This window comes from Pongo abelii, chromosome 21 (assembly GCF_028885655.2).
Source record: "Pongo abelii isolate AG06213 chromosome 21, NHGRI_mPonAbe1-v2.0_pri, whole genome shotgun sequence".
In the NCBI taxonomy this organism is placed as follows: Eukaryota; Metazoa; Chordata; class Mammalia; order Primates; family Hominidae; genus Pongo; species Pongo abelii.
In genome coordinates this window covers 64,198,209-64,218,860 of record NC_072006.2, presented here as the reverse complement: position 1 = coordinate 64,218,860, position 20,652 = coordinate 64,198,209, and the positions used below count along the sequence as shown (strand labels likewise).

Genomic DNA, 20,652 nt, shown 5'->3' with positions numbered 1-20,652 from the left:
CCTAGCACATGCATGCTACATGAATTCAAAATCTCTGTAATTGGGGGGTAAGCACCCCAAGAGACGGGCAATGACATTGGATGTGACAGGATCAACTGGGCCCGTTCTGCAGGCGCAGCCTCCCCCTGTAGGTAATTTCAAATGCTACCTTCCATCCCAGCAGCCATGGATTAACCCTAAGGCAGAAGGCAAACTTTGCAACCTTTTCAGGGCGGCAATGATATCTGTGACAAGAAAAACCGCCAGTGCTCGCGGCAGCTCAGCCCTGCTCTGGGAGTGACCCATGTCAGGTGTGTTCACTCCTCAGTGAGGGTCTTGGGGGATGTAGTAAGATCCATGAAGGAGCATGTGTCCAGCACCCACACCATACCGAGCACAGAACTTCGGGGTTGCAGACATCAGCGGGCAAAGGACTCAGCCCAGTGAACGTGGACCATAACCACCTCATTAACACAAACATTCACTGGAAACTGGCCTTTAGCTATAGTATATCATCAGCTTCCTGGCCCTGTCCACAAGGTGTGAGCCAGATGCTTGGCCTCAGGCAGCAAGGCTCAGTGGTTGAGAGTGAGGGCCCTGGAGCCCACAGCCTGGCCATTCATGAACTGTGAGACCTGGGGGCACTGCTTAGCCTCTCTCTGCCCAGTCTCCTCATCTGCAGAGCAGGGATGATGGTCCCTGCTCAGCATCGCAGGCAATCAGCACCACACCTGCCCAGCGTCAGGGCAGACCCTCTCAGATGCTGCTATTAGTGGTGTCATTATGAAGGCTGGCATATGAAGCTGATTCTTCCCCCACTTCCACGTGTCTGAAATTTACCAAAGACCATTTCTGTGGAAGTGAAAATTTCTGTCCACGCAGTTTCAGGTAAAAGCTCACAGCAGAACGAAGGCCCCATTGAGACAGGCTGGTTCCCTGGCTGGCCAGGCGCAGTTTCTGCCTTGCAGTCCAAACCACAGCCTCTGCGGGGACACTATCTGTCTCCACATTTCTGTGCGTTCTGTCTCTGGGACCAAAAATAGGCCTGCCTTGCCTAAAGCACATCTAGAGGAGGGAGCATCTAAACTTGCTGCACGCTGTGTCCTGCTCCTGCAGACAGAGCAGGAGTGGGAGGCCACAGCCCAGGAGGACACCTGAGGGTGCAGCGTGTTCTGGAGGCCACAGAACAAAACGTACAGAGAAGCTGCTCAGAGAGCCGCTAACTGCTGTGTGAACATGCTAAGTGCCCCCTCCTGAAAGATGCTACTGAGCATTAATCAGCTTCTCACACACGTTCCTGAGAGCAAAGAACGTCCCAAGGGGAATGACAGTTTGTGCATGACTTAGGAGGTGCCTACCCTATTCCTCTCTCTTCGGGCAAAATTACACAACAGTCACGAACGGAAATGACACTCAAGCCCCATCAACAGCAATGCTCCTGCGCTCCCTGGCCCACTAGCATCGTGACCGCGGTTCATGCAGCAGCATTCATTTCATTCTGCCACAAGGCCTGCTGCTGGCCTCTGCCCCGTGCAGGTGACAGGTCACCCAGGAGTGCATCCAGCCTTGACTGTGACAGCAGCAGCTCTGGCCTCAGCACCCCCTGCTGAGAATGTGCTTTTACGACTTTCTTCAGGGACCAATGTGGAATCTTCCAGAGGGCCCTGAGGCAGGTATTGCCACCATCCCCATTTCACAAACAAGGAGAGAGATTCTGAGACACTGGTGCTGGCCTATCTCATGCAGCTGAGACAAAGACAGCTGGGGTTCTAGCCTGCTTGCTGCACTGTTCCAGAGCCCTTGCTGGGCAGCGTCTCTTTCTATATGTTCCCCTTGAGCATGTCCAACCCCCCACTGCTCCATGCTGGGTTGACAGTCTGCACTGCCACCACCCCCCACCCCCGTCTTTGCCCTGTCACCCAGGCTGGAGTACAATAGCATGATCTTGGCTCACTGCAAACTCTGCCTCCCAGGTTCAAGCGATTCTCCTGCCTCAGCCTCCTGAGTAGCTTGGACTACAGGCACCTGCCACCATGCCTGGCTAATTTTTGTATTTTTAGTAGAGACGAGGCTTCACCATATTGGCCAGGCTGGTCTTGAACTCCTGACCTCAAGTGATCCGCTTGCCTCAGCCTCCCAAAGTGCTGGGATTACAGGCGTGAGCCACCGGGCCTGGCCAACATTCTGCACTGCTTTAGAGCAAGTGTGAAGTCCTTTGCCCGAGACGCCTGGTGCGTTGCCTAGTTGCCAGCGGATACCCTGATCAAAGCCAAACCAATATATGAAAATTCAAAGCCATGCCTAAGATAAACAAGGAGCCACAGTGCTTTCATGTCTCGAATGCTTCTCCCAGGCCCAGGCCTGGGGCTCTAACAAATGGCCATCTCACTGCACAGCAGCTTCTGCAAGCTACGTGGCCCTGGGCCAGTTACCTTCTCACTAAGGCTAAATTTTCTCATCTGTAAAATGGAGATGATAGTAACACCTGCTTTACTGGGTTACTGTGAAGACTACGTAAATGAAAGAAAGTAAGGCAGACATCAAGCACATCACCGGCACCTATGCTGAAAGCCGGCAGCAGGTGCTTCCCACTGCTCTCCTTAGATGGCGGCTGTAGACAGGATGGAGGCAATACAGCCCGTGCCTCTGTGCGTAATTTCCAGGGCACACCTACCGTGCAGGAGCTGCGGGCCTCTCATACTCTGCTGATGCATCTACACAAGTTTTAAAGGTAAGCTGAGCTCCTACACAGAGAGGGGTGAAAATCAGCATACAGCTTCACTCTTTCAATTGGGACCCTGACTTTCCTGGGGGTCCCGGACCAAGCACATGGATGTGTTCTGGGGTAGCCATGGGGAGCAGTGACTGCTTCACCAGGAAAAGGCCCCGGAACACTCAGAAGATAAAATATAAAGGTTCTGGAAATTAAAAAAAGGAAATCGCAAATGTTCTTTGGGATACAGTAGACGGCACGTTGCCATGGCAACCAGAGGCTGAATTACTTAGCAAGCAAGAGATGGTGGAGGAATCTCTGACAGGAGGCAAAGCAGAGACAAAGGGAGACCAATTAAGCCACTGCTGTAGGGAAAACAAACGGCGCCTCCAGGAAGCCATGTCTGACCTCCTGGGATGCAACTCCTCCGCTGCTGTTTTCTCTGTGTCTAACTCCAGGTTTTTAAACATGGTGACAAATACCAGGGAGCTACTACATTCCAGTCCAAGGTTTAAAATTAGTTCCAGATTCAGTAAGTAATGGAGTAAAAACAAGCCACAGGGCCCATGTTTTTGGTACTTCTTACGTAGGGGGGCGTTTGGGGTATCCCCGGCAGCCCAACCTTCTCCCAACTTCCCTCTCCACCTTCACAGTCGGCGGTGAGGACCCCAGGCGTCTCTCATTCCAAGCCCCACCATAATTTTTGTTGTTTTTTGAACCACATGTACTATCTTCCATTACTTACCTTTTTTTTTGTTTAGATCAATTCACTTAATATTTTAATTTGAAAGAATTTGGTTTGACTATCAAATAGAAAACCATTATTAACTGGCACAGGTAAAGGCAACTGCAAATAACAGAAGTGAATAAAATTCTGATGACCTCCAGGCTGGAAAGGATTTTTAAACACGGTACAAACAGTGTGAACCATAAAGCACATCGGGGGTCAGCAAAATGCCAGCTGGACCCAATGGACGGCTGGCTATTTTTTGTAAATAATGTTTTATTGACACACAGCCGTGCTCCTTCATCCTCAGATTGTCTACAGCTACTTCATTACTACAGCAGCTGAACTGAGTAGGGGTGGCAGAGACAGCCTGGCTCACAAACCTCAAAATACTGACAACTTGGTCCTCACAGAAAAAGGCTGTGAGCTCCTGAAGTTTATGATCAGCAATCTGACAGCCTTAAAAATCAAAACTTTTGTGCCTCAAAGAAAAGCATTTTAAAACTGAAAATACAAGCCCCAAACAGAGAGAAGAATGATATAACTCAAAACGGGGAAGGATTAGAAGCTACATCTTCAAAAGTAAACTCCTAAAAATCATTAAGACAAAGAAAACTTCAGGCAAAGTACATAAATCAAAGAAGAAACCAAAAAGCTGATAAACACTGAAAATAATGCTCAACCTCACCAGAAATTAGAGAAATGGGAAACCAAGCCTTAGGAACACACGTCCCATCACTGAGACTCACAGAAATGAAAGCCTGGGATGACGACACCATGATGCAGAGGCTGAGTGGCAGGGCTGTCCCAACCGCTGGTAGAAATGCAACCTGCACCTGCGCCCCAAGCACAACTCTGTAACACCTGGAAGGGTAGGACCTCCTGCTCTATCCACAGCCCCGCTCCAGGCCAGCCTCACCGGCTCACGTTCACGGCCCTCCACCGTGAAAACACTCAAGTAAGGATTTTGGTGGGAGTTGGGAACACTGGGGCTCAAGCTCCCCAGCGGAGACCAGAAACAACCCTTCCTCGAAATAAAAAGCCCCACTGCTCAGAGGAAAATCTGCCCAGAGCAGGAGTCCAACCTTCAGATCACGGATTCTCACCCGGTGAGCGTTCTATTGTCTCCGACCTCAGGGGACGTTGGGCGGTGTCTGGGACACGTTTGGTGGTCAGAAGTGGAGGGTGTACTACTAGTATCTAGTGCAAGGCGGGAGGAATGCTGCTAACACACTACACACACGGGACAGCCCCTCCACGGAGAACGATCTGGGCCCAAACATCAATGGTTCCCAGGCTGGGGACCCTGCTGCAGACTCTCGCTTCTCAAAGTGTGACCTGCGGCCCAGCAGCGAGCAGCGTCGGTAGCCCCAGAACCTTGCTAGAAATGCAGACTCTCAGGCCTCCCTGCACCTGCAGCATCAGAACCTGCATTTTCCCAGGGTCTCCAGTGACTCAGGGGGCTGGGGACAGCAAGGGTGCAGAGCAAATCAACAGAGGCAGTGGCGCTCCCGGAGCTGGTTCCCCTCACCCATGGGGCACTGTCTCTCCCTCCAGGGAAGGGTCGGCTTTTGAGGTTTAAAGAGAGAAGGAGTGAACTAGGGGCTGTCCAGGGCACTGTCTGCCAAGCCCAGCCCTGCACAGACTGGCTCACACCTCACAGGGTGGGCAGGAGATGCGGACTGTGGCTGCTGGGATGGTGTGCATGAGATTTATCAGAATTTCCTCTCCTACTGCACACGAGACACGTTAGCCTGCCATCTGGCCTGGTGAAAGGGAAAACAGAGGCCCACCCTGCCAGAATGGCATGACTTTCCTCTGAAAGCCCACCGATGCCTGCTCAGTGGCTCTTGGCACCTTTGGGCAGTGTCCATGGGCGCAAACTGGGGTACGCAGCAAGCTCTGAGGGGTTCTGAACTCCAGTGGCTCTGGAACGTGGAAAGCAACTAGGGAGGTGCCCAATCCTGGAAAGCCACACCCATCGGCTCCACCCGGCTCATGGCAGCCTTGCCTTCCAAAAGAAGGCCCCCATTCTGTCTCAGGGGCGTGACTGGATCCCTTCAGACCTCAACCAGCAAGACGCAGCAGCTCCACTCTGTCCTGCCCCATGAGACAGTCCATCTCCAGCCCAGCAGACAGCAGGGACCACCCAGGGAACCTTATGGGGGTGCAACACAGAAGGTGCCCACCCGTGGCTCTGGGTCACAGCCAGACGGCAGATGGGTAGACTTGGTGCGCATATTGTCCAGAAAATGATGCGTATGTGGATATACATGTATGTGTATATATGCACAGACATGTACCACATGACATTTCAATGATATACGACATATATGACACATATACGACAGTTGTCCCAGAAGATGAAAATGGAGCTGTAAAATTCCTTCTGCCTAGTGACATTGTTGCTGTCATATAACATCTTGGTGTAACGCGTTCGTAACATGTTTGTGGCGATGCTGGTGTAAAAAAACCTACTGTGCTGCCAAGGCCTCTAAAAGTCTAGTACATGTAACCGTGCAGCACATCACACTTGATCACGATATTAAATGACTATGTTACTGCTTTATGTATTCAGTATAATTTTAATGATTATTTTAGAGTGTACTCCTACTTATTAAAAAAAAGTTAACTGTAAAGCAGCCTCCAGCAGGTCCCTCAGAAGGAATCCAGAAGGCATTGTTCTCATAGGAGATGACAGCTCTACGCATGTTATTGCCCCTGAAGACCTTCCGGTGGGACAAGCTGTGGAGGAGGAAGACGACAGTGATGATGGTTCTGACCCTGCGCCGGCCTAGGCTAATGTGGCATTTGTGTTTTAATTTTTAATAAAACATTTAAAAAGTTAAACAATTGAAAAATATAAAAAGCTTGTAGAATAAGGGTAAAGAGAAACTATTTTTATACAGCTGTATAATTTATGTTTTGTGCTAAGTGTTATTATAAGAGTCCGAGAGTTAAAGTTTATCCAGTAAAAAGTTACTATTCAAGAAAAAAATGTTTATGTAAATTTAGCGTAGCCTAAGTGTGCAGTGATTCTGAAGTCTGCGGTGGCGCATAGTCACGCGCTAGCCTTCCCATTCACTCACCACTCACTCGGGACTCACCCAGAGCAGCTTCCAGGCCTGCAAGCTCCATTCATGGTAAGTGCTCTATACAGAGGTGACATTTTTTATTTTGTATGTCGTATTTTTACTGTACCTTTTCTATGTTGAGACATGTTTCGATACCATAATGTGCTAGAATTGCCTACAGTATTCAGTAGAGTCATGTGCTGTACGGGTTTGCAGCCTCCCAGCCATCAGCTGTAGCATGTAGCCAAATGTGCAGCAGACCGCACCCTCTGGGTTTGTGTAGTGCGCTCTGTGATGTTCCCACGACAACAAAATCTCCTAATGACGCATTTCTCAGAATGTATCCTGTCATTAAGTGACACGTGACTGCATAACTGTGTGTGTGTGGGTGAGGGGGTAGCTTTACTTGACAAACTTAGAAGATCCGGCAACACTGGACCCACCTTCTTACAGGAAAATGATCAGACAGAGGTGAACAGAGACTGCCCCCTGTCTCTAACACTGACAAGCCATGTCCTCATCAGTTTGGCCCAGTCCTTGCCTGGCTGCTACAGGCCAGTGGAGCAATTCACCCTCTAGGAGGCATTTGATGATGTCCAGGGACAGTTTTTCTTGTCACGGGAGGTGTAGTGTGTAGAGGCCGAGAATGCCGCTAAACATCTAAGCATGCATGGGACAGCCCTCACAGGAAAGGGCCCCCACACAGCCCCAAACATCAATGGTGGCGGGGTCAAGAGACCTGCTGCAGGCGGTGGGTTGTGCCCAGCCTGGCACACCCAGGATGTGGGATCTCAGAAGGGCTCAGCCTGCAAGGCCAGAGCACAGGCCCGGCTGTGCCCGCACGCTGCCACTTACTTGGAGAGCTTCATCTCGATCTGCTGCCGGATCTCCTGTCTTTCTTCATCAGTCCTTCTGGGGAAAATGTTCCGGTCTTCTAGTTCCTGTTTGCTTGGCCGGTTCCTTAGCTTCACGGCCAGGAGCTCCTTCTTGCATTTCCGTGGCAGTGTTCCTAAAAGCCCCATCCAGGGCAAGAGGAGAGAAGGGAACAAAGGAGACAGGTCTTAGTGGAGGGCTGGCTTGTCAATGGAGCCGCCCACCTGCCAGAGGAAGGACTCCAGACCAGGGTGATGGTGGCTAGAACCGAGGGGACACAGGCTCGCCAGCTTGTGGCACTTTCCAGTGGAAGACTGGGCAACACAGGGGCAAGGTGATGTCACCGTCTCTGTCCACTAAGCCCCCTACTCATGGGTTTCCAGGTACAGTCCCGGCTGACACCTGATGTCCCAGATGATTACTAATAGCACCCACATTTTTCTTTCAAAAATGTCTGAGTTTGGACCAAAAATGACACAGTGACTTTCCCCATGGTGGCCGCTGCCCCCACCCAGCTCCACATGGTCCCTGCACTTTCTCCCTGCCCACTGTCCCCCCAGCCACATGGCTCTTCCTTCAGTTTCCAGATATCCCACTCTAGGGTCTCCACGTCATCTCCTTCCTCTGCCTACCGCACAGCTCTGCCAGGACCATCCAGGGTTGGACCCAGGTCCTTAGAAGCCCTCTGAGCCTCCAATCACCACCACTCCACTTATCTTAATTCTCCCCAAACAACTGATATCTTTTCAGTTTGTTTACCATGTGTCTCCTGCAGAGACTTTAAGTGACAGCCTTTCCCCCACCCACCCATGTCCTAGCAGGATGTGGAGATGGTACATCATCGGTGAATACTGTTGCGTGAACTTAAGGGTGGGCTGACTCCAGGTCTGCTAGGCCAGCCTTCGTGTTCTATGTGTGTCTGGAATCAGCTGAGTGAAGTTAACAGCATGAGAGGAAGGTATTAGGGAATGGAATGTTTATATTTACTTAGGAGCAGAGATGGGGTTTAGCTCTTTCACAGGCAGGGAGGGTCATCCCTTAGTGCACTAGGAAATGTGGGTGCTGGTTAATTCAGCTTTCTGAACAGCACAGCCCCCACCTGCCCTGCCACTGCAGATGCTGCTGCCTGAAAGTAACTCCAAAGTATCACATACAATGTAGGCTGCATTTTTGCAGTTTATGGTTTTGCAGTTTTTTTGGGCTGGGATTTAATTCCTGGGGGCTCCAGTCATTATCCAATATGGTCACTTCCATAGATGAAGGCAGGTTTTACTTCTTAAGAAACATGGTACCTAAAAGGAAGTCAACTCCTAGTGTGGAGACAGGAATACAAAGCAAGAAAGTCAGTTGAACAACATGGTCGTTTCACAGAAGTTTGGGATAAAGTAAGATACAAGAAGTGGAACTCAGCCAAGTCTTGAATTTCTAACATGCGATTGTTTGCCATGTGTTTTAGAGAGAAAATAACAACTCTGAAAATCATTTCAGCAAGGGCTCAGCCCCTACTTTAATAGCTTTATAAATGACTGCAGTCTTGTATTTATAGTCTCCTCAGGAGCCTGGAGGAGTCGCAGGCATTTTTCAGTTGGCCTTTACTGCATGTTATGAGAGAGACTGAATGCGACGGTGACATTCATGAATGCAGGAAGTCTCAAAGGTCTCGGGACAGATTCCTTCATAATGCTAAGGGACTAATACAGGAAAGAGGAATTGCCATTTTCAGAGAACTATAATATGCTTAAACATAAAACTATACTGAACGTGGTTTAATCTTTTCAGCTTTTGATGAAGCAAGTCCTTAAGCCCATTGCAAATGTCTCAGGCTTCTCATCACATACTTTTAATCGTATTTGTTCTTAACTGAGAAAAAGTTCCCTTCTTTGCAGATCTCTAGACATAAATGAAAACTCGCTCTGTGTGAAATCTGTGCTAGGAGCAAGTCATTCTCATTTACTTATTAATCCAGCCTCTATGAACACAACAAGGATACACAGTAGGACCACAACAAAAACTTATAGAGCTGACTGATCTTCACCAAGGTATCAGAAGGTTACCAGGTTTTGCTATTTAAAAGCCAAAAGAGGAAATTTCCAAAAGACATAGCTTAAAATGAGGACTTTTCATGGATTTGAGTGACCCTTCTACCCACTGAGTGAATTAATCTAAATGAGCATGCCTTCCCAGAGCAGGCTGCCTAGCACTGAGCAGGAGGTAGAAGCTGAGAAACAGGTGCAGGGATGGAGGGAGATCTTTCAGTCTAGATTGTGTGACAGACATCACCCTCCCCAAATGCCCTCAAACACGCTTGCTTTCTCTTCCTAACCTTTGATCTGGAAATCCCACTTCTAGGAGTCTGTCTCCTAAAATGATTGGGACAAGCACATAAAAGGTACATAAAAGGATGTTCATCCCGGACTTTTTCATAAAATTAAGAAATTGAACACAACGTAAACATCCAGTCAGAGGATACCTGTTAAATTACGATGCATCTGTTCCATCTGAATATTGTGTACCTATTAAAAATGGTGGTGTATATGTTACGGAATGACAAAAGATAGTCACTATATATTGCTAAGGAAAGTAAATGACAGAAAGTATGCATGTTATATGCCAAAATATATATGTGTATGTGTTCAATTTTGTAAATATATATTAAAATAAATTGGCATATAAAAGCCAAGAATTGATCATTTTACTTAATTTTGGTTACTGTATTTTATTTTTTATACAGTTTCCTTATAAAAAAAGAAGTCACTGCTTAGAAAGAACATTGTTAAGTAACATCACAGAAAATGACAAAAAAAAATTCTCCTTTGTAAAAGCAAAGAGAAAACTGGCAAAAAAGATTGCAGTCAATTTTCACAACTCTTGAAATTAACCACATGTTTACAGCAAAACAAGGAATGTTTATTCCAGAAAAATTGGTGGAATTTTGAGAAGAATGTTTTACCTTTTCCAGTCCTGTGCTCCATTCTTCAACTCTGCAGTAGCCTTGGCATGTGACAGTCTGCATTTGTGGTGAAGACCAGCTGCCTGGCAGCCACTGAGGGAACAGAACGGGGCTAGAGCTCTTCAAAGACTCATTCCCTCCAAACTGTCATCATTTGACCCATCTTGTGTTTCCTGGAACACCACTTTTGCAAGGCTGTCTGTATTGGACCTGATCCAGAGCTCACCCAGTGCAAAAAGCCTTTTTCTCAAGGGGGTTTGAAAATAATACAGCATTGTCTTTCCAAGTACACAACTTTCATTTATCTTCAGACCAGTCTTGCTCAGTAATACCCTATGGAGCTCTTTACTGGCAAAACTCAATAAAAATCCATGCATTGTGCAAGAAATTAAACTAAAAGGTAAAACCCTGATATTACCAGCTCTAGTCCAACTCCAGCAAATGTGGTGGATGGGGGCATCTTTCCAATGCACAACTGACAGGGCTTAGGAGGAAGGATGGGCAAATGCCGGCTCCTTCTCTCCAGGTACCAGAGTGGCACAGATAGCTGCTAAGTGGCACCACTCTCAGCTCCACCTCACCAAGAAAGAACTGCCTTCCACACTCCCTGCACACAGATACAAACACGTGTGGGGCTCAGGACATTCCCCTAGCCCCGGTCTCATCAGATCCCATCTTCCATCCCAGTGGAGTAAAGGATGCTCAGGAGAATCCCAGACACTGTACTCAAGCACACAGAAGCATGGACACCGTCGGTCACTCCCTTCTTTGTGAAAGGCTCTCTTCTCTCTCCTTCCAGGTCTCTGCCCTAGCCTGCTATCCTCCTGCCTCAAAGATCATGTCTCAGTTTACTTTGCTGGCTCTTCATCATCTCCCCTACCTCCAGATGTGGGTGTGCCCAGGACCCAATCCTCAAACCCCTTCACTCTCTGTCCACATTTGCTTCCTATATGACCTCCTGTGTCCCAGGACACTAAGAACCAACTGCTGCTGGCTCGAGATTTCCATCTCCAGACACCACCTCCCTCCTGAACTCCAGGCTTGCACATTCAGCTTTCTTCACCATGCTTCCCCCAGATCTCTAGCAGGCATCCCAAAGTTAGCATATCCAAAACTAAGCAGGACCTCCTGCTCTCCTGTTGAAGCACAGAGTGGTTAAGAGACAGAACCAGGATGTAAACCAAGGCCTGACTCCAGCGACCACACTCCCAGCCTGACATTCATGGATCTGCTCAGTTCAATAAGGCACCTGTCCATAATGGACCTGTTCCATACCTGGCACTGAAGAGCAAACATGAGGAAGATGCCGCACATGCCTCGTTAAGGTTGGTCAGGTGAGGGAAGGAAAGGTAAAACCGGCACTTTTCATGTTCTCAAGCACATTATGTGTGTTTCTATTTGGGCACTGTCACAACATATCCTAATTATTTGTGTGGCTCTTTCCCTAACCATAGTCATTATATGAGCTTAAAACATTTTCACTCCATGGAGAAAAACAAATATGGTGAGTTTATCCACAGCGAGGATTATACCTTGTTCATTGTTGCCATACACAAACTCAAAAGCTGCGGAATGATCTGGTGCAAGAGAGAACAAATAAGCCACATGAGGAAGGTAGTGTGCCAGAAAGGGATTTCTGAAGGAAGTAGCATCTGAGCTGAAGCCTAAAAGATAAGTGGGGTTCCCATCTGGGGACACCCAATAGCAGAGTCTAACTTTATTCTCTAGAAGGAACGTGCTGTGAAAACTTGTCTCAGTCTTCCAAGTGAAAAGCTATGACATTAACTTCTGCTTCTGACCAAGATGGACAAACATGGACTGAATTGTCTTCCTCACTCAAACCTCAAACACGAAGTCAAAATGTATAAAACAGTAGTTTTCAACGTGCTAGAAATCAGCAACAAAAGACAGTGATCCTTGAGAAATGAGAATCAAATGGAGTAGCCCCATGACTGGCCAGCTACTGCCTCTAGAGAGTTGCCAGGCCACAATCCAGGGACGGGGAACCAAGGAAGAGCCTGGAAAACTCCTGGAGTTGAGAAGATGAACCTGAGAGGCCAAGGGGATCAGGGCAGCCAGAGTTAGCGTGAAAGAGACCTGGAGAGGAGAGAGTTGCATAGTAAGAAGACCCAAAGATCTACAGAGGGTCTCTTGAACCTTCAGTGGATTAATATGTGCCTCTGAGGAAAGAATCCTCTGAAATGATGAGGTAGCAGTGCCCAGTGCACACATAGCACTGGACAGAGGGCTGGTTCCCATCAGCCAGACAGAAAACTTCATGACGTACAGACATTGAATAGAGTACACAGGGGGTTCTGCCTCTGGAATGGGAGTTAGCCGTTGAGCTAACTCAATAATTGAGCACTGCTCTGGTTCTATCTAACAAATGTTAAAGCAAAACCTGGCATGAATTAGACTACTTTCAAGTAACTTAACTGCTTCCCAGAACAAAACTCAAGAGTATTTATAGGAATACAAAAAACATCCAATACCCAAGAAGGTAAAATTCACATGTGTCATCCAATAAAAAATTACCATGCCTGCAAAGAAGCAGGAAAAGGCTCAGTGAGCTTTATGCATGAAACATAAAGAAAACTGTGTCTGGGCCATGGTAATCAAAATCTATAATCATGAGAAAACATTGAAAGTGTACAGAAATAAAAAGACATTCTCTGTATTCACTGTATAGAGTAACAAAGAGAATGACAGCAGATGTCTCAAGAGAAACAATGTGGATGACAAGACAGTGGAGCAATAATTCCAAAGTAATGAAAGAAAAAAAACCCAGACAACTCGGAATTCCATACTTGGAAAAACTGTCTTTCAAAATAAGGACAAAATAAGTACCTTCTTGGACATAAAAAAGCTGGAAGATTTCATCACCAGCAGACCTGCATTATAAGAAATGACAGAAATGACAAAGGAAATCCTTTAGGCAAAAGGAAGATGATAGCCAAAAGAAACCTGAATCTATACAAAGGAAAGAAGAGTAATAGAAACAGTAACCACAAGTGTAAATATATAATTTTTTTCTTATTATTTATCTTTAAAAGAAAACTGGCTTTGATACTAAAAGTAGCATGAGGTTTATAACATGAGTGGAATGGACAACAACAATAGAACAAATGTTGGGAAAGGAGAACAGAAGTATACTCTGGCGAGGTCATGAGACTAAAAGTGAATTAGCATACTATCGCTGGAGGTAGACAGTGATAAGATAGAGAGGTATGCTATAACCACTAAAGCAACCATTATAACTATGGAAATAGTCAAAGAGGTATATAGCTAATAAGCCAACAGAGGAGATAAAGTGGAATAAAAGAATCACTCAGTCCAAAAGAAAGCAGAAAGATAGAAAAGATGGAAAAAACTAGATGGAACAAATAGAAAATAAATTGCCAGATGGTAGATTTAAACCTAATACAATAATCATTAAATGCAAATGGTCAGAATACCCTAATTAATGGCAAAATTTTCAGAATGGATTAAAACATGAGACAAAACTATATGCTGCCAACAAAACATGTCTTATATATAAAGAACCTAGATAAAGAACAACAAAACTACATATAAAGATACAAATAGATTAAAAATAGAATCTTAAAAAAGATGTACCATTCTGACGCTAATGAAACAGAGCTGAAATGGGCACATTAATGTCAAGCAAGGTAGAATTCAGAGCAAGAAACCTCATCAGGTTCTTTGAAAACAGTCATCTTATAATGATAAAGAGACAGCTTCATCAGGAGAGCATAATGATACTAAATATTGACAAACCTATGTGAGCTTTAAAATACATAAAGCAAAAAGTGACAGAATTGAGGAAAGAAATAAATAAATCCACACATTATTACTTGGAGATTTCAAAACCCCTCTCTAAATAATTCATAGAATAGAAAACCTGTAAGGCTACTGAAGACATGAATGACATTATCAACCAATTTGATCTAACACTTATAAAGCACTATACCAAACAACAGAAGAGCACACATTCTTTTCAAGTACACACACAACATTTACCAAGATCAGACATATTCTGGACCAGAAATAAGCTTCAATAAATGTCAAAGGACTCAGTCATACCAAGTATGTTCTCTGACCAGAGTGGAAATAAATTGGCTATAAATAACAACAAAAAAAAATACCTCTAGAAAAATACCCATATATTTGGAAACTAAATTAAATTCCTGAATAATTCATGGCTCCAATAAGAAATCAAAAGGGAAATTTGAAAGTGTTTTGAAACAAATGAAAATATATCAAAATAATGGTAACAGGGAAATTTATAACATTAAATGCCAATATTAAAAAAGAAGAAAGGTCTCAAATCAATGATATCAGCTTCCATCTTAGGAACCTAGACAAAGAAGAACAAAATAAACCACACGAGTAGAAGAAAAAGATAATAAGGATCAAAGAAGAAACCAGTGAAATTTTAAAAATAATAAAGAAAAAAATTCATCAGGAAGAAGAAGAAAAAAGAGATGGTAAGGGAACACACAAATTACCTATATCAGAAACTGGAGAGGTGACACTGACATCTTCTAATTCTACAGATGTTAAGAAGATATAAGAAAATATAATGAATCACTTCATGCTAATAAATTTGACAATTGATATAAAATGAACAACTTCCTTGAAAAAACACAAACTACCAAACCTCACTTAAGAAGAAATATGTAACCAGAATGGACCTATATTTATTAAAAATAGAATTTCTAATTAAAAATCTTCATGCACATACACACTGCAGTCTCAGACACATGCACTGATGAGTTCTACAAAACATTTAAGGAATAATACTAATTTTATATAAATTATTTCAAAAAAGCGAAAGGAAGTTGTTATGGTTTGAATGTTTGTGTCCCTTCCAAAATTCATGTTGAAACTTAATCTCCAATGTAATAGCGTTAACAGGCAGGGACTTTTGCAAGTGATTAGGGTCAGGAGGTCTCCTCCATCATGAATGGCTTGAGGGCTCCTCCATAATGAATGGATTTAAGGCCCTTATAAAAAGGGCTTCACAATAGTTCACATCTTTTTGTCCTTCCATCTCTTGTCATGTGAGGACACCTAGATGGTGCCATCTATGAAGAATGGGTTCTCACCAGACATTGAACCTGCCAGCATTCCGAACTCCTAACCTCCAGAACTGGGCAAAATAAATTTGTGTTATTTATTACCACCCTGTCTGTGGTATTTTGTTATAGCAGCATGAATAAACTAAGACTGGGGAGACTACAAATCATTCTATGAAGCCAGAATTTACTCTGACAAAGTAAAACTAGAAAATGTTTCAAGAAAAGAAAATGAAAGACCAATATTCCTGAAGAACACTGATGTAAAACCCAAAAAAATTAGCAAATCAAACCCAACAATTTATAAAAATTGTGATTTTTATCTCTCTCTATATATGACCAAGTGGAGTTTTTATTTCAGGAAGGCAAGATTAGTTTATCACTCAAAAAGCAACAAGGTAATTTACCAAAATTGACAAACTGAAAAAAGAAAAGCACACAATGACCTCAGTGTACATAGAAAAAGTATTTGGCAGCCAATGAGGAAACTAACACTATAGCTTGCTGCCACTATTGCCACAGACTTCTGCAGACTAGGCAACAGAGGTACTCACAGGCATTGCTGACATTGATTACAGCTGAAAAACCTGCACAGAGACTATATTACTGCACCCACCTGGAACCAAGGGCAATGTACTCTACCACCCTACTGACACCCTAGGACCCATCTATAGGTAAAAGTTTTTCCCAAAATATGCCAATCTATAAAATTAAAAGAGGTGACTATACCACAATATGTGCAGATATTAATGCAGGGACACAAGAAACAAGAAAGCAAGGAAACATGATGCTGCCAAAAAAACACAATAATTCCCCAGTAACTGACCCTAAAGAAATAAAACTTTATGAATTGCATGAGAAGAAATTCAAAATAATGACCTTAAGAAACCTTAGCAAGATACAAGAGAATACAGTAGAAAATTCAATGAAATCAGGAAAACAATTTATGATCTGAATAAGAAAGTCAACAACAAACAGTCATCATTTAAAAAGGAACAAACAGAAATCTTGTAGCTGAAGAATTCAATAAATAATTTTTTTAATTGAGAGCTTCAACAACAGACAAGATCAAGCAAAATGAACTTCTGAATTCAAAATAACCCATCCAGAGGGGAAAAGAGAGAGAAAAGGTTTAAAAAATGAAGAAAGCCTATGGGACTTATGAGACACCATTAAGTAAACAAATGTTTGCATTATGAAATTTTCAAAGAAGACGGAAAAAAAACACAGAAAACTTATTTAACAAAATTACAGGTGAAAAATTCCCATATGCTGGCAAAGATATGCACATCCAGATCCATGAAACTCAAACATCCCCAAATAACTTTAACTCAAAGAAGTTCTCTCTCAGATACATCATAATCAAACCACCAAAAGGTGAAAACAAGAAGAGATTCTAAAAGCAGAAGGAAAGAAAAATAACAAAGTCACATATAAGGGAATTCCCATTAGTCTATGAGCAAACTTCTCAGCAGAAACCTCTCAGGCCTGGAAAGAATGGAATGATAAGAGAGGGGGAAAAAATCCCTACTAACCAAGAATATTATATCCAGCAAAGCTATCCTTGAGAAATGGAGGAAATACAATCTTTCCCAGGCAAGAGTAAGCTGAGAAAATTCATTACCACTAGATTGCCTTTACAAGAAATGCTTAAGAGAGTACTTCAACCAGAAGTGAAAGGACAATAATTACTATGATGAAAACATGTGAAAGTATAAAACTCACTGGTAGAGGCAAATTCATAATCAACTTCAGAATCTACATTATGATAATGGTGTAGGTAAATCTTTCAAATCTCTAGTATGAAGATTAAAAAATCAAAATGGTCAAAAATAACTATAGCTACAATAAGTTGTTAAGAAACGTACAAAATTAAAAAGACATAAAGTAAGGCAGCAAAATTATAAATTGTGGGAGCGGGGTAAGGTAAAAGTCTAGAGTATTTGTATGTGACCAGAGTTACATTGTTTTCTACTTAAAATAGTGTATTATAACTTTATAATTTTTTATATAAGCCTCATGGTAACAAAAAAAATTACAGCAGATACACAAATGAGAACAAGGAAAGAATCAAAGCTTAGCACTACAGAAAACCATCAAACCACAAAGGTAAACAACAACAGAGGAAAAGACGAACAAAAGATCTATAAAACAACCAGAAAACAACGAACAAAATGGCAGGAGTCTTTACCCATCAATACTAACTTTGAATATAAATGAATAAAGTCTCCAGCTAAAATAGGGAGTGACTAAATAGATTTTTAAAAACAAGACCTAATTGTATGCTGCCTACAAGAGATTCACTTCACCTCTAAGGACACACATAGACTGAAAGTGAAGGGAAGGACAAAAATACTCCATGCAAATTGAAACCCAAAGAAAAGCAGGAGTAGCTATGCTTATATCTGATAAATTAGAGTTTAAGTCAAAAACTGTAAAAGGTCATTATACAATGATGAAATCAATTCAACGAGAGGATATTACCATTGTAAAAATATATGCATACAAATTTGTACCTAAATATATAAAGCACATATTATATCTAAATGAAGACATAAATTGCAACACAATAATAGCAGGTGATATCAACGCCTTACTTCAGCAATGGACAGATCATCCAGGCAAAAAATGAACAGAGAAATATTGGATTTAAAGTGTACTCTAGACAAAACAGACATAATGTACATTTACGGAACATTCTATCCAGCAGCTGCAGAATACACATTCTTCTCAAATGCACATGGAACATTCTCCTAGATAATATATTAGGCCAGAAAACAAATCTTAACAAATTTAAGATCAAAATCATATCAAGTATTTTCTTTGACTACAAAGGTATAAAGCCAGAAATTAGTAACAGGAGGAACTTCAGAAACTTTACAAATATGAGGAAATAAAACATCATGCTCCTGAATAACCAAGGAGTCAACAACGAAATTGAAAGGGAAATTAGAAAGTATCTTGAGACAAACAAAAATAAAAACAAAACATACCATACCCTATGAGATACGGCAAAAGCAATTGTAACAAGGAAGTATACAACAATAATTGCCTACATCAAAAAATAAGATGTGAACTAAACAACATCACACTATACCTCAAGAAACCAGGAAAAGAACAAACTGAACCCAAAATTAGTAGAAGGAAAAAAAAAAATAAAGGTTAGAGCAGAAATAAAATAAAGACTAGAAAATACAAAAGATTAACAAATGAGGTTTTTTGGAAAAGATAAAGCTGACAAATCTTTAAACTAAGAAATGAAAGAAAATCAGAGATGAAAAATGGAACATTACAACTGATACCACAGAAGGAATCATAAGACACTATTATGAACAATTACATGCACAATGCACAGTATGAACAATTGGATAACCTAGAAGAAATGGATCATTTCCTGGACACATACAGCCTACCAAGATTTAATTACGAAGAAATAGAAAATCAGAACAGACCAATAATGAGTAAGGAGATTGAGTCAGTACTAAAAAATCTGCCATCAAAGAAAAGTCCAGGACCTGACTGCTTCACTTCTGAATTCCACCAAACATTTAGGGAACTAATATCAGTTCTTCTTAAACTATTCTAAAATATTGAAAAGGAAGGAGTATTTCCAAACTATTCTACAAGGCCAGCATTACCTGTTACTAAAACCAGATAAGGACACAAAAAAAGAAAACTATAGGCCAGCATCCCTGATGAACATAGATACAAAAATCCTCAACAAAATAATAGCAAACTAGATTCAACAACACATTTAAAAAGATCCTTCAACATGATCAGGTGGGATTTATCCCAGGGATGCAACGATGGTTCAATATGTAAAAATTAATATGTTACATCATAGATGCAGAAAAAGCATTTGACAAAACTCAACATCACTTCATAATAAAAGCTCTTAATGAAGTCAGTTTAGAAGAAATGTAACTCAATATAATAAAGGCCATATATGACAAATCCATAGTTAACATCATTTTGAAGGAGGAAAATTGAAAGCCTTTCCTCCAGGATCTGAAACAAGACAAGGATGACCACTCTTTTTTTTTTTTTTTTTTTTTTTGAGATGGAGTCTTTTTCTGTTGCCCAGGCTGGAGTGCAGTGGCACAATCTTGGCTCACTGCAACCTCGGCCTCCCAGGTTCAAGTGATCCTCCTGCCTCAGCCTCCCGAGTAGCAGGGATTACAGGTATGCACCAGCACACCTGGCTAATTTTTTGTATTTTTAGTAGAAATGAGGTTTCATTGTGTTGGCCAGGCTGGTCTTGAACTCTTTATCCTCAAGCAATCTACCTGCCTCAGCCTCCCAAAGTGCTGGGATTACAGGCATGAGCCACCACGCCCAGCTGAGGATGCCCACTTTTACTACGTTCATTCAACAAAATACTAGAAGTCCTAGCCAGAGCAATTAGGCTACAGAAAAAAAAAAAAAAGACATCCAAATTAGAAAGGAAAAGCTAAATTGTTCCTGTCTGCAGATGACATGAACTTCTATATAGAAAACCCTAAAGACCTCACCAAAAAACTGTTAAAATAAACAAATTCCATAAAGTTGCAGGATACAAAAATCAACATACAAAAATCCCTACTGTTTCTGTACAGCAATAGCAAACTCTCTGAAAAAGAAATCAAGAAAATAATCCCATTCACAATAGCTACAAAAAAGTAAAATGGGAATAAATATAACCAAGGAGATGAAAGATCTGTATTCTGAAAATTATGAATCATTGAAAGAAATTGAAGATGACACAAATAAATGAAAAAATATCCTTTGTCCATGGCTGGGAAGAATAAACATCGTTAAAATGCCCATATTATCCAAAGTGATACACAGATTCAATGCAATCTTTATCAAAATACCAATGACATTATTCATAAAAATAGGAAAAAAGTGAATCTAAAATTGGTATGGAACCACAAAAGACACTGAATATTTACAGCAATCTTGAGCAAGAATGAAGCTGGAGGCACAACACTACCTGACTTCAAGATATACTACTACAGGCTGGGTGCAGTGGCTCACACCTGTAATCCCAACATTTTGAGAGGCCAAGGTAGGAGAATTGCTTGAGCTCAAGAGTTCAAGAGCACCCTGGAAAACATAGTGAGACCTTGTCTCTACAAAAAAAAAAAATACAAAAATTAACTGGGTGTGGTGGTACATGTCTATAGTCTCAGCTACTCAGAAAGCCGACGTTTGAGGATCACTTGAGCCCAAGAGGTCAAGGCTTCAGTGAGCTGTGGTCATACCACTGCACTCCAGCC

General features: G+C 42.5%; 1 protein-coding gene across 5 annotated transcripts in view; it reads right to left on the bottom strand.

Annotated features, from left to right (window-relative positions):
* Positions 1–20,652, bottom strand: part of PHACTR3 (phosphatase and actin regulator 3) — a 274,833-nt gene that overhangs the window by 34,859 nt on the left and 219,322 nt on the right. For all 5 annotated transcript variants that reach the window (XM_009233778.3, XM_063720437.1, XM_024238522.2 and 2 more), the window contains 1 exon segment: positions 7,349–7,502. In XM_009233778.3, the coding sequence (XP_009232053.2) occupies positions 7,349–7,502 (154 nt within the window).